Here is a 14,337-nt window from a genome sequence, read left to right as displayed (position 1 = left end):
CTACTGCTCTCTTTCTCTTGCGCTTCTCTGAGCGTTGTCTCGCGGGCCGGATCCAATCCCCTAGCGGGCCTGATCCGGCCCGCGGGCCGCATGTTTGACACCTCTGTTCTAAAGGAAAAACTTTTAAAGCCATTTTGGATATTTTTTTTTTAGAATAGAATATACCTTAATTGTCATTGTTACAAAATGGGATAACATATTGTGACAACGAAATTGGGCATGACACTCCAGGTTCACACATTCACAGTGAGGTAAAAAAAAAAACAAGAAGATAAAGGAACAGAGAAGACAAGGTAATAAAACAAGGAGGATAAGGGTTATAGTTATCATTTACACAAAATTTACACATATGCATGAAATATTGAAAGAAAATGGGAAAAGGAGATAATAGAAGACGAGCGGTTGTCAGGAACCAGAACCGGGTCAGGACCCAAACGCGTGACGTTCTCACACCAGCCTTTTATTTTACGGGAAATGGGGAGTCATGCACGTTCGGCAGCAGTCTGGCGTGGAATGATAGGAAGCCAGAGGCTAAGGAGAACGATACCAATTGACCGAGCAGATATAGGACAGATGGGGTTGATACCGGACAGGACAGATAATGAATCAGTATATCGAAAATAAACAGAAGAAACTAGACGGGAACGAATACTGGAGAAAATAATAAACAGGACAAAAATAGACTGAAACAAAACTGGAAACCAAAATTAAACAGGAAAAAATAAACGGGAACAAAACCGGACAGGAGATACCAACAGGAACAGGACCGAGTTAAAACCCACGTATTACGGGGCAGAAGTTCGTTGACGGAAATGGGGAGTCATGATAGGAAGCCAGAGACCAAAGAGATCGATTCCAATTGCCAGAGTTGATATCGGATAGATGTGGTCGATACCGGACAGGACAGACAGGATAGATAATGAATCGGGATATCGATAATAAACAGGAGAAATTAGATGGGAATGAAAACTGGAGAAAATAATAAACAGGACAAAAATAGACTGGAACTAAACCAAAAACTGATATTAAACAGGACAAAACAAATGGGAACAATACCGGACTGGAAGTACCAACAGGATCAGGACCCAAACGCGTGACGTTCTCACACAAGCCTTTTATTTTACGGGAAATGGGGAGTCATGCACGTTAGGCAGCGTGGAAAGACAGGAAGCCAGAGGCAGACGAGATCGATACCAATTGCCAGAGCAGATATCGGACAGATGGGGTTGATACCGGACAGGACAGATAACGAATCAGTATATCGAAAATAAACAGGAGAAACTAGACAGGAGCGAAATACTGGAGAAAATAATAAACAGGATAAAAATAGACGGAAACAAAACTGGAAACCGAAATTAAACAGATAGATAGATAGATAGATACTTTATTCATCACCGAAGGGAAATTGGACAAAATAAACGGGAACAATACCGGACAGGAAATACCAACAGGAACAGGACCGAGTCGAAACCCACGTCTTGCGGGGCAGAAGTTTGTTGACGGAAATGGGGAGTCATGCACGTTAGGCAGCCGGTCTGGCGTGGAAAGACAGGGAGCCAGAGACCAAAGAGATCGATACCAATTGCCCGAGTTGATATCGGACGGATGGGGTCGATACCGGACAGGACAGGACAGACAGGATAGATAATAAATCAGGATATCAAAATAAACAGGAGAAACTAGACGGGAACAAAAACTGGAGAAAATAACAAACAGGACAAAAATAGACTGGAACTAAACCGGAAACCGAAATTAAACAGGACAAAATAAACGGGAACAATACCGGACATGAATAATTTGACAAACGGCGAGTAGTCAGTTAATGGAATCCAAAACGGATTTTTCAGTCGTACGTTTTTTGTTTTTTAGCATTCGAGGCCACTCGTTTCTACAACGTGAGCGAGAGCAGCCCCCTGGCCCGCGAGCTGTGCGACGGGCCCACCTGCAACGAGGTGGAGAGTTCGTCCAGTCACTGGAGTGGTAAAACCGACCCTGCTCTTGTCTCGCCGCTGCTCCCGTCTGTTTCCTATTCAGAAAAAAAATCGATTTTTTTTTTCAGCGTTTGCGCAAGCCGACCCGTGCAACAACGTGTTCGGCTGCCCGGAGGCGGAACAGTTTGAACGCTGCGCGTGTCATCGAGATTGCGGCTACGACGGAGAACCCGTTTGCGGTTCCGACGGACGGGTCTACCAGAACCTTTGCCGGATGGACGTCTTCGCCTGCCGCAACGGGACGCACCTCAAGCAAGTTTCTGCGTCCTACTGTCCTCACAGTAAGAATGGCAGCCATTTTGATTTCATCCCCGCTATCGTGTCTTATTTTAACGAATTAGTACCGTTGGCGTCGACCATCCACGTCTCGCCCGTTTTTTTCACTTGTCCGTTCTGAGCCCCCCTTTTTCTCCGGCTACGACCTGTTTTTGATTCCGACCACGCTTTGCTCTCCCGTCCCAGCTTACGACCTGTTTTTGATCCCAACCACGTTTTCGCTCTCCTGTGTCCGTTCTTGAGCTCCCTGTTTTTCTCTGGCTACGACCTGTTTTTGATTCCGACCACGCTTTGCTCTCTCGTCCCGGCTTACGACCTGTTTTTGATCCCAACCACGTTTTCGCTCTCCTGTGTCTGTTCTTGAGCTCCCTGTTTTTCTCTGGCTACGACCTGTTTTTGATTCCGACCACGCTTTGCTCTCCCATCCCGGCTTAGGACCTGTTTTTGATCCCGACCGCGTTTTCGCTCTCCTGTCCCGGCTATTGACCCTTTTTTTGGCGTCGACAATCCACGTCCAACTTTCAGGTTTCAGACTGAGTATTTGGACAAAGGACACAGAACTAAAGAAAGCAGTTCAGTTGAGGACTTTTATTCTCTCTGGTTGTCAGTCTGTCAGCAAACCTCTGTTCTTACAAGGCAAGCATTTTGACCCTGACTCCCGCCTGTCCCGTTTTTTCACTTGTCTGTTCTCCAGCTACGACCTGTTTTTGATTCCGACCACGCTTTGCTCTCCCGTCCCGGCTTACGACCTGTTTCTGATCCCAACCGCGTTTAGGGTTGAATATTTAAAGCTGAGATGTTAGCTTCGACCAAAGAAAAGCGGTCCAAATGAGTCGTTTTTGATCCCGACCACGTTTTCGCTCTCCTGTCCCGGCTATCGACCTGTTTTTGGATGAAGGACACAAAACTAAAGAAAGCAGTTCAGTTGAGGACTTTCATTCTCTGTTTGTCAGTCTGTCAGCAAACCTCTGTTCTAACAAGGCAAGCATTTTGACCCTGACTCCCCCCTGTCCCGTTTTTGCATCCGTTTTTTCATTTTTCCGTTCCTGAGCTCCCCGTTTGTCTCCGGCTACGACCTGTTTAATATTCCGACCATGCTTTGCTCCCCGTCCTGGCTTACGACCCGTTTTTAATCCCAACCACGTTTTCGCTTCCCTGTCCCGACTATCGACCCGTTTTTGGCGTCGACAATCCGCGTCTCGCCGTGTGTTCGACTTGTCCGTTCACGAGCTCCCCGTTTGTCTCCGGCTACGACCCGTTTTTCATCCTGACCACGTCTACTCTCCCGTCCCGCCTTTTGACCTCTTTTTGTCCTCGACCGCGTCTACTCTCCTTTCCCGGCTTACGACTCCCTTCCAACCCCGACCGCGTTTTTCCTCTCCTGTCCCGGTTACTGACCCGTTTTTCGTTCCCGACACCGCCATCGCGATCCAAATAACTACTAACGACTCAATCATTGAACTGCGACCGATCTAGGATAAGCTAATGACGCTAGCTATTCAGAATGTTTCTTCCTTTCATTTTTCGCATGCGCGCCCGTTTTTCTGACGAAAACTGGTATACAAACAGCCCTCACCCCCCCTCCCTTTTCTGACCCCTCGTTGTATCGGAGGGGCCCCGTTAAATGTCTTTTTGTCCCGGTCCTTTGAAGACCGCCGTGGCATTCCTGTTCCGAGGACAACAAAAGCCTCCTTTGAAGACTTTGAAGCGTTCAGAACAAGCTCTGCGGCCGCAAACACGGATTAAGCGCAACTTTGTCTTCTTTGTCGGAATGTTTGTTTGTGTACACTCATGCGCGGTAGCACTCGTTAGCCTATTTGGACACGGGGGGGGGGGGGGGGGGGGGGGCGAACACAATCAGAGTGGCTCTTGATGGTGCCGCTCACTTCTGGGTCCGGCTATTTTTGGAACCGGCCTCTGTGAAGCGGATTCTTCTCAAGTCCAGTTTTGGGTGGAGTGCTTGATAATGCTTTGAATTGTGGGCGTTGCCGTGGTTTTTGGTAGTTTGTCTCCATAAACGACACAAAATCGATGCGTGAAACTCGTGACTTTGAAAAGTCGCCTGCCCCGTTTTTCACAACTTGAAACACAATAAGAGAGACCAATCACAAAAAAGTCAAGTATTAAGGATTGATGATCAGAATGTAGAACAGAACAACACTTTAAAATGAAGTTTATTGTAAATCTACTTACCGTAAATTCCAGACTATAGAGCGCACCTGATTATAAGCCACACCCACCACTTTGACACTCTTGTACGTACACAAGCGTGCGGCACCTATGTATAAGCCGCGGGCACCCGCATTGAAGTTTGAGACACAGTCACATGCTTAATCCGGCCAGGCTGTAAGTTCCACAAATTCCAAATCCAGAACCACGGTTGACATCACAAATAGAAAATGATACCCGCAGACTTGTAAAGTCGGGGTCCCGTTGAAAGTAATCCAAGGAAACAAAATGTATATTTCCAAAGTCAAGGGTGGGAAAATATATATATCCACTATTGTCCGCTGCGACAACAAACGGATCTACCGGTAACTCAGCTTTACCACATTTCCCATCAGCCCGTGTTTGCTCCGCCCCTTATTTTTGATTCGTCCGTAGAACACATAACAGAATAAATCTCTAAAATAAATACATGACAAAAATATACAGTTGCAAATACATATTATACACGGTTACACATATTTATGAAGAAAGACGGTACACCGAGAGAGTTTTCAAAGCTTTAATAATATTAATATAACTTTCATCCCAATCCGTGACTGTGACGGGTAGCAACACGCTAGTAGGATCACGCTCGCAATGTATCAAACATACCTGTGAAAAAAAAGAGCATCCCGTAAATGTAAAATTCACGGTAGATCGTCTTCAACTTCCTTCTCATAACTATTGCAGGGGCATCATCTTCAGTATCGGAACGTACCTTAACTTTACAGAAAATATATGCTAAAATTTAGAGATTGCAGTCTTCCTCGGTGCATATATTCCACCGGTCTAAATCTTACCTTTTGTACTCGAGCGCCGCTTGTGGCCGTTAGAAAAATTCCATAAATTAGCCGCTTCACTGAATAAGCCGCAGGGCTGAACATTTGGGAAAAAGTAGCGGCTTATAGTCCGGGATTTACGGTATAACCTTCATTGCGTGTATATGACATGGCTGTTTTCCATCTGTCATCCGTATGTACCTGTATTGACTCATCTTCATTCGTGCCACGTGAACTCTTCTTTCCACCATGCTTATAATGTACGATTACGTTCAGGAGCGTCATACATTTTGTTAGCTTCTTTTGAATCTTTCTTCTGGGGCTGAGGTTTTGGCTCGATTCCTAACCATCAGTATGTACCTGTATTGACTCATCTTCATTCATGCAATCGTCTGCTCCAAGCCACGTGAACTCCTCTTTCCACCATGCTTTTAATGTACATTTATGTTTTGGAGCGTCATACATTTTGTTATATTCTTTTGAATTTTTCTTCTGGAGCTGAGGTTTTGGCTCGATTCCTAACCAACATCTATTATCTTCTCTCTCCCTTTCATTTTTTTCCCTATTTTCTTTCTTTGTCTTGCTCTCTTTGTTTTTCTCTTTTTCTCTCTAATTTTCTCTTTCCTTCTCACCCTCTCTCTATCCTGCTTTTTCTCATTTTTTTCTATTTCTCTTTTGCTCTTTCCTTCTTTTTTCTCACTTTGTCTCACTCTTCCTCACTCTCTTTCTAATGCTCACTCTTGTTCTCTCTTTTTTTTTTTACTCTATCTTTTTCTCCTTTTTTGTTCTTTTGATCTTTCTCCTTCTCACTTTAATTTTCTTTTTCGGTCTCTTTTTTTCTCTCTGTTTATCTCTCCTTTTTTTCTCACTTTCTGTCTATCGCGTTCTCTCTCTCTCTCTATTTCTCTCACTTTTTCTCTCACTTTTTCTCCATGTTTCTGTCTCTTACGCTGTCTCCCATGTTCTCTCTTTCTCTCTTCTTTCCCCCTCTCCTTTTCTCTTTCCTTTTCTCACTTTCTTTTTCTTCAACCTACTAGATTTTTCTTTTAAGAATGTGGCCCCCAGCTCAATTGAGTTTGACCCCCCTGCACTAAAGGATCATGGATCATAGATAAGAAACTAGCACAGCATATACTAGCAGCAAGATAGTGACTTTATATAGTCATTAAAGCCTAAAAAAAAGTTCTTTTGATCGGCGTTGGATTTCTTTAAAAAATGGCCTTGAAAGTGCTTGAAAAGTGCTTGAATCAGCCTTGAAAGTATACAAACCCTGTCTGCATTTGATTTTCTTATATCCTGTTTTGAACCCTCATTAGAAATGTGAACTTCCTTTTCAAACTCCGTACACTGAAGAAAATGTCTTTAGAATAGAATAGAATATACTTATAGAATAGAATCTACCTTTACGAAATGGGTTGAACATATTGAGACAACGGAATTGGACGTAGCACTCCAGTTTCACATTTAACAGCGAGGATAAAAGAAAACAATAAAGGAACAAAGAAGATAAAGGTTATAATTTAGCATTTTCTTTAGGATTTTCTGCTAACGACAATTGAAAAACTAAAATTGCGTCTTTTTGTGTCCCTAGTGGACAACAAGGAAGAGGACAAGCGGCCAATAGCGAGCCAGGAGACGGAGCAGCCCTCGGTGCCCATTCATATAGGTGATACCGACAAAGATACAGGAAAAAGATATCGACGTATTCTGTTGAATTCTACTCTTATATGTATATGAAGCCGGGGAGAAAACGGAATGACGGGGCCATCCAGTGGCCAAACGAAATCATTGCAGGTTATACTTGAACTTTAAGCGGCCAAACCGAGGGTTTCGGCCCCGCGGCTCGGGGGCCAAATGCGGCTGCGGGGTGATCGTTGGAGGCCCCCCGCCTTCATTCGAAAGTTAAAGGGACAGTATTGTATTCTGTCGCGCTAAAAAGGCAAAATACCGAGACTCAAAGTGACCAAAAACGCATCGTATCACTTTTGAAAAGAAGAGAAATAAGAAAACGTAAAAGGAATAATAGAATAAGATAAAAAAAACTAAGAAAAATGGCACTTTTTTCTTTTTTACTCTTTTCTTCCATTCATTTTTTCTTTCTTTCCTCCATTTTCCATTCCCCTACTTTTCATTTTTTCCCTGTTTTCGTCTCGTCTTGTTTTTTTTCTTCCTTTTTAAAAAAAAATTCCTTTTAAAAATACTTCTTTTTTCTCACATTAAATCTCCGTAGTTTGTAGTCTCTGCAAAAAAATGAAAAGAAAAATGTTGCAGTTTGGTCACTTTAGGTTTCTGTCGTTTTTCATTCTTCCTTGTGCTTTGTAGCACTCTTTTTCAAGCCCAGGGCGACTTTTCGTCGGGAATTAGCGCAACAAGCACCCTGAATGGACATGCGTTTCGAAAATAACAACACATCGTGTTATTACTATGTTGTTACTATGTCATTACCAGGAAAAGTAGAGTTGAATAGACTCTGTCAACCACTGGAAAAAAATAATTTTACTAGAAAATCACAAGCAGCACAGTGGGGCAGTGGTTAACACGTGTGCGGCACCGTTCTGAGGTCATGAGATCGAACCTCCTGTGTGGAGTTTGCAAGTTCTCCCTGTGCTTGCTTGTGTTTCCTCCTACATTCCAAAAACATGCATGTCGGGTTGATTGGCTTAACCAAAATGTCCCTAGGTGTGAATGAGCGAACGAATTGTCTGTCCCTGTGTGCCCTGCGATTGGCTGGCAACCAGTTGAGGGTGTCCCCTGCCCACTGCCAGAAGAAAGCTGGGAGGGGCTCCAGCACCCCCGCGGCCCTACTGGGGATAAGCGGTGCAGATCATGGATGGAAGTCCGCTCCATTCATAACTTTCCTGAAATACTCAATTGTGTCAAATCAATTGATTAAAACAGCAATATAATATAAAAAAATATTATGAATATAAAAACAATATATATAAATAATATAAGGCAAAAAAATGCACAGATATTTTACAATCAAAAAAATTAAGAATAGCGTTAGTGTAGTAATGTAACATAACACGTAACAAAAATAACATACATAGTGTACTACAGATGCAATTAAAATAAAATAAAATTAAAATAAATACTTAAAAAAGCAAGAATAGAATTTAAAAAATACAAACATGAATAGAATAATACATGAAAACGCAAATCTTACTAAATCATAGATTAAAATTCAAATACAGAATATATCATTTCGAAGTATATCATTCAAAATGACAAAATATGCATTAAATGTAAAAATATATTATAAATAAACTAGACAATTCCCATGGCAATTGTGAGAGTTGTGATGGATCTGTTAGCTTAAGATTATTATCGTTAGCAACAAAAATATGCCTTGTGGAAAGTCTAGAAATCACATTCGTGGTAATAACATAGTAATAACATAGTAATAACACTGTTATAACATTTTGAACGGACCCAACACTGTTGGTAACGCGTTGTGCCTGGCTAAGCCATCACGACTCAGAAATACAAATTCAATGAAAAATACCTATTCAATTCAAATATAATCAAAAATGAAACACAACCTGGAGAGGTTTATGTTAATTATAATAACATAAATGATCGAATATATATCAGTGTAAAAATGTACTATGGAAAATTAATTAAAAAAAAATACTGAGTTAATTAAGATATAAACAGCCAGAAAATACAAAAAACAGTGAAATATACAGTTTTTTAAAAAATGCTCATAAATGAATACTACAAATTAAAATATAAAATATACCAATAATAAAATGCTAAAAACGCTAAATGAAAATAGCTTAAAAGAAAATAAATTGAACTTACCTTTCATTCTGTGTCCAGGCGAAGAGGAGCAGGGCTCCATGGCGGACGTTTCCTACTACTCTTACGATTACGACTCCGAGCCTTTCCTGTCCGATGCCGACGCGCCGGACACGGCTATCCACCGAATCGGTCCCGACGCGGCCCCCGAGGGCCCCCTGCCTGCCGACGGGACCGGTCCTGCGCCGCCCGCCGGGAACAATCCGGAACGATGGTACGTGGGGGAATACTGTCAATTTATACTTACAGTAGACCCCGGGGATGCAGAGGCGTAAGCGGGCCCCGCGACCACTAGGGGGCTCCCAAGAGCTGTTAAATTATATATCCTAAAATACTTTATTTTTTTGGTACATTTGGCTCGGTGATAAAAGAGTTGTGCAATTTTTCAATAGCTTATCGATTGTTGCACCCGCGAAGCTGAGACGATACTGCCAGCCCAATGCGTTCAGTCCAGTTTATATAGGACACAATTTTAACTACAGTTCCGAGTCAAGGTGTCGGCTAAATACTCCTTTTGTGGAAGCGCGTTAAACAATATACAAGAATATACATACGGCATCACGAATTAGCAATTTTAGTGACTTAAAAAGTCAGTGAAATGAGCTACATAGTATGGCCTCTTAACTTCTTGTGAGTGGTTGTTGGGTCTAAAACGACCACTGAAGTGTGGGAGAGCTAAAAAAAAAAAATTGGCTAACTGTAGAAGGAAATTCAGGCAAACAACTGCAGTTGGAGAAGGACCGGGAGGAGCCGATGATTTACTCTCTTTTCGTCTCGCTGGCCACGCTCCTTCTGGCTTTTCCCCAGCCTGCCTTAGTGTTTTATTGAAACAAGAAGACATGCAAAAGTACTGGTTTGATGAGACAAAAGGCGAAAGACCACCCCCCAACACCTTTAAACAAAGACAGGAAGACTAAGAGACGCCAATAGGAACATCAAACTGAAATACACACCTTGAGCAAATACGTTTAAGCCTACTTTACAGTGATTATGATTGACTATGGCTGGTGATTTCTCTGAGGCCAATTAAATGGGGCTCGTTGGAACAAACGCCAACAAACGCTACAATGGGAAAGTCAAAGGAGCTCAGAATGGATCTGAAAAAGTGAATCAATGACTGAAAAGTCACTTGGAGCAATTTCAGAGCATTTCGACCAAAAGCTTGCCAGAAGCTCATGGATGGCCCAATTGAAGTGATAATGGCCAAGGGACATGTTACCAAATATTAGGTGCTGCTGTATGTATATTTTGGACCCAGCAGATTTTATCAATTTTCCCGTGAACCCATAAAAAAAGTCAGAGAAGAAGCAAACCAATCACTCAGAGAAAAATCTGAGTTGTAGAAATAACTGGATACTCAAGAGAGCCATGAGATTATGTCAACGTCTGTATGTTCATTGATGAAACACTTGACAAAAAGCCACAGAACAAACTCCAAACACCCGGAAATCTCTAGCAAAACACATAAAGCACTTTGATTGGGTGAGAGGCAATGTTCCCTCTAATCTTCCACAGGTCTGAGTATTTACACTTTTTTTCAGTATTTTTCCCCCCCATTTTGTTTACTTTTTTTCCTTAGCTTTTTACTTCCACTTTTCCTGTTATTTTCTGCTTTTTTTTCGTTTCGCTTTCCCCCTTCTCTTTTTGCTTGTTTTTTTCTTAGCTTTTTACTTCTTTTTCATTTTGGTCCTATTTTTTCTTTTTTGCCTGGCAATTCTTGAAAAAGTGATGCAAAGACGTCTGCTTTTGACGGCTTCTGGCAAGTTCTGGTGATTCTTTTTCCACGGATTCCGAGTTTTTGTGGAATATTGCCAAAACATCTTTAATTTGGGCTGATGGATTAATGGCTGCGTCCTCGTCTCTGAACTCCTCCTGCATGGTTGTGTGTTCTTATACCTTTCAATTATCTCTCGCTTTGTTTCGACGGCCAGAAAAAGTCTCTTCCTCTTCTTTTCTCCTTGTCCACTTTTCTGCATGTCTTTCGTCGGGTCCATTGCAAATACTAGCTCTTCGTAGCATACGCACCTGGCTGCCAGGTGTTTACAGAGAGGAAAGGGGACACGAAGAGCATGCTGAAATTCAGGCATATGCATTGGTTGCCAGGTAGAACTTGAATAGCAGCACGTACTGTACAGTATTTTTGACTTTGCATCTTGAAACTCCTTTGAAACTAGAGGCAAATATTTTCCTGTTCATGTACTTTGTAATCTAAAACTTTAGTATGTAGAGACATTTGTAAGTAGGTCATGAGATCGAACCTCCTGTGTGGAGTTTGCATGTTCTCTCAGTGCTTGCGTGGGTTTCCTCCGGGCCCTCCGGTTCCCTCCCACATTCCAAAAACATATCAGGTGAATTGGCTGGTCCAAATTCTCCCTAGGTGTGAATGAGTGAGCAGATCGAACCTCCTTTGTGGAGTTTGCATGGTCTCCCCATGCTTGCACAGGTTTCCTCCCACATTCCAAAAGACATGCATATCAGGTGAATTGGCCGGTGTGAATGAGCGAGCGAATTGTCTGTCCCTGTGTGCCCTGCGACTGGCTGGCAACCAATTCAGGGTGTCCCCTGCCCGAAGATAGCTGGGATAGGCTCCTGCACCCCCGTGACCCAACTGAGGATAAGCGGTACAGATAATGGGTGGATGGAGGTACCACTGTATCTCAAAATCATCAAACAGCGAAATAAAATATGCTAAAAATTAAAAAGGTTCAGCTATTTTGTTGTGTTTTGTCTTAATGGATATGGTGTAGCTCTTTTCCCAAAAAATACATTTTGGGGGGGCTTTTATGGTCTAAAATGGTTCCAGACCTCTGTTGTATCATAAAGCGGGGGCGGCGTATCTCAGGGGTCTACTGTATTCCAAAATATTGTACAACGATGAGTTTGAAGACTGAAATTTGTCACAAGTATTCCTTTTTAACCTACTCACTGTCCCTTTTTCTCTGTGCTCCGCAGAAACGCCGTAAAGAAGCCATATCTGTGTCCCTTTTGTACAATATTTGTGAATATGCGAGCGAATGGGGAAGAAGCGCAAAGCCTCCCGAGTGCCTGTGTATATAAAGTATGCGTGTCCACTCTCCTCATTGTGTTGCCCCTATTTACTCGCTTTTAGAATCGGTAGGAATCAAGTATTGATTTGTCACGGAAGCCATTTTGTTTTCCTTTTTTTAATGTGCGTGGTATTTATTTGTTGCTAGAAGAAGCCTACCCCCCCCCCAAACTCTTTTTTTTCATCGATCACTCGTATACGTTAAGGGCAAAAAATGACTTTTTAACGTTTTAGAAAGACACAAAACATTGGGCTGCAAAAACAAACCAAACTGGGTTGACCCGTGTGATGGATCTGGGTGCAACTTCCTTTTTAGAATGAGTCAGTTGTTTTGTACTATAGCATAGGTGTCCAGCATGCGGCCGGCGGGCCAGTTCAGGCTCGCCGAAGGGTTTGAATCCAGCCCGCAAGACAATGATAAGAGAAGCACAAGAGAAAAAGGAGCTGCAGGTTCAATTACGTCCGCTTGAGATCGCCTAAGCCAGGTGCCACTCACAAAGAAACTGGATTTCTTTCTCTTTTTCTCTATCTATTTGATTCTCTCTCTTTTTCCTACACTCTTTCTCTTTATCCATTTCTTTCTCTCACTTTTTCTTGTTTTTTTATGTATTTATTTTTCCCCTCTTTTCTCTTCTTTTTCTAACCCTCACCCTTTCTCGATTGTTTTCCTTCTCTTTTTCTCGTGCTCACTCGGTCTTTTTCTTTCGTCCTTTTTTCTCACTCTTGGTTCCTTGTTTTTATACCTACTCTCTTTTTCTCTCCCTTTTTCTCTTTATTTCATTCTCTCTCTTTTTCTTACTCTCTCTATCCATTTCTTTCTCTCTCTCACTTTTTCTTTCTTATCATTGTGTGAGACAACCCAAGATAACTGGGTACTGTATTCTTTTGGAACCCGTAAAAAATACCCTTTTTTTTTCCATTACAAAACCACAAATAAAATTGGGTAATTTTGTCTTAAAACCTCAATGATATTGTTTGTTAATAACGCCTTAAAAATTGGGTCACATTGTATGAGACAACCCAAGATTACCTGGTCATTGTTTTGACCCTTTTTTTCTATAACAAAACCGGAAATCAAATTTTATTACGTCTTGAAACTTGAATGGTATAGTTTGTGTATAAAGATTTTAAAAAATTGAGTCAGATTGCACAAAACAACCCAAAATAACTAAGTCATTGTTCAGTTGTGGGTTGTTTGCTTATAACAATACAAAAAAATGGGTGAATTCGTCATATATTTTAATCAGTTGCGTTGTTTGTCATTAAAGCCTTAAACATTGGGTCACATTGTACAGGACAACCCAAAATAACTGGGTCATTGTTTCGTTTTAGGTTGTTTGCTTATGAGAATACAAAAGATTGGGTAATTTTGTCATATGTTTTCACAAGTTGTGTTGTTTGTCATTAAAGCCTTAAAAATCGGGTTACATTGTTTGAGACAACCCAGGATAACTGGGTCATTGTTTAGTTTTGGGTTGTTTGGGTCATTGTTTTGAAACCGGAAAATAAGATTTTTTTTTCCATAGGAAAACCAGAAATCTAATTTATCTAAAAACCCTAATTGCGGTGTTTGTTAATAAAGCCTTAAACATTGGGTCACATTGTACAGGACAACCCAAAAAAATTGGGTCATTGTTTCGTTTGCTTATGAGAATACAAAAAATTGGGTAAGTTTGTCATATATTGTCACAAGTTGTGTTGTTTGTCATTAAAGCCTTAAAAATCGGGTTACATTGTTTGAGACAACCCAGGATAACTGGGTCATCGTTTAGTTTTGGGTTGTTTGGTTATAACAATACCAAAAATTGGGTAATTTTGTCATCTATTTCTTTTTCACCTGCCAGGAAGTTTGATTGTCCAGTTCATAAGCTATTCTATGTGTTTCGTTTTCATTCCTGAGGCAATCAAAGATTTGGGTTATCCATTTTTTGTAAATGTTTCAAATTGGGTCATTTGTATTGCATATCAAATATTGACATTTTGAAATAAAATTGAAATCCAAAAGAAGAAGTGTGACATCCATCCACATGAAAACTATTTGGAGTCGGGGGCCGCATTGGGTCCACAAATTGAAAGTGTAATAGTATTTTAGTATTTCTCTAGTAGTCGGATATTTGTTGTAGTCCTATAGTTATTTGTGGTAGTTTCCATGGTAGAATTTTCGTTGTATTTATGTAATTTTGTTATATTACTGTGGTCTTACTTTTGTACTAGTATTTTTGTAGTATTTCCATGG

General features: G+C 41.3%; 1 protein-coding gene across 3 annotated transcripts in view; it reads left to right on the top strand.

Annotated features, from left to right (window-relative positions):
• cpamd8 (C3 and PZP like alpha-2-macroglobulin domain containing 8) overlaps positions 1-13,158 on the top strand; it is a 112,532-nt gene extending 99,374 nt beyond the window's left edge. For 2 of the 3 annotated variants that reach the window (XM_088349564.1, XM_088349563.1), the window contains exons 40-44: positions 1,870-1,980; positions 2,060-2,272; positions 6,846-6,920; positions 9,077-9,269; positions 12,008-13,158. In XM_088349564.1, the coding sequence (XP_088205690.1) occupies positions 1,870-1,980; positions 2,060-2,272; positions 6,846-6,920; positions 9,077-9,269; position 12,008 (593 nt within the window). In that variant the 3' untranslated portion in view covers positions 12,009-13,158. The remainder of the gene's footprint in view (positions 1-1,869; positions 1,981-2,059; positions 2,273-6,845; positions 6,921-9,076; positions 9,270-12,007) is intronic. The other variant, XM_088349565.1, reaches the window with a different exon arrangement.
• Positions 13,159-14,337: the final 1,179 nt, after the last annotated feature.

The sequence above is a fragment of the Urocampus carinirostris genome, chromosome 12 (genome assembly GCF_059441175.1).
Source record: "Urocampus carinirostris isolate Australia breed hairy pipefish chromosome 12, RoL_Ucar_1.0, whole genome shotgun sequence".
Classification (NCBI taxonomy): domain Eukaryota; kingdom Metazoa; phylum Chordata; class Actinopteri; order Syngnathiformes; family Syngnathidae; genus Urocampus; species Urocampus carinirostris.
The sequence above is the reverse complement of the archived record's forward strand: the minus strand, read 5'-3'. Positions and strand labels throughout refer to the sequence as shown.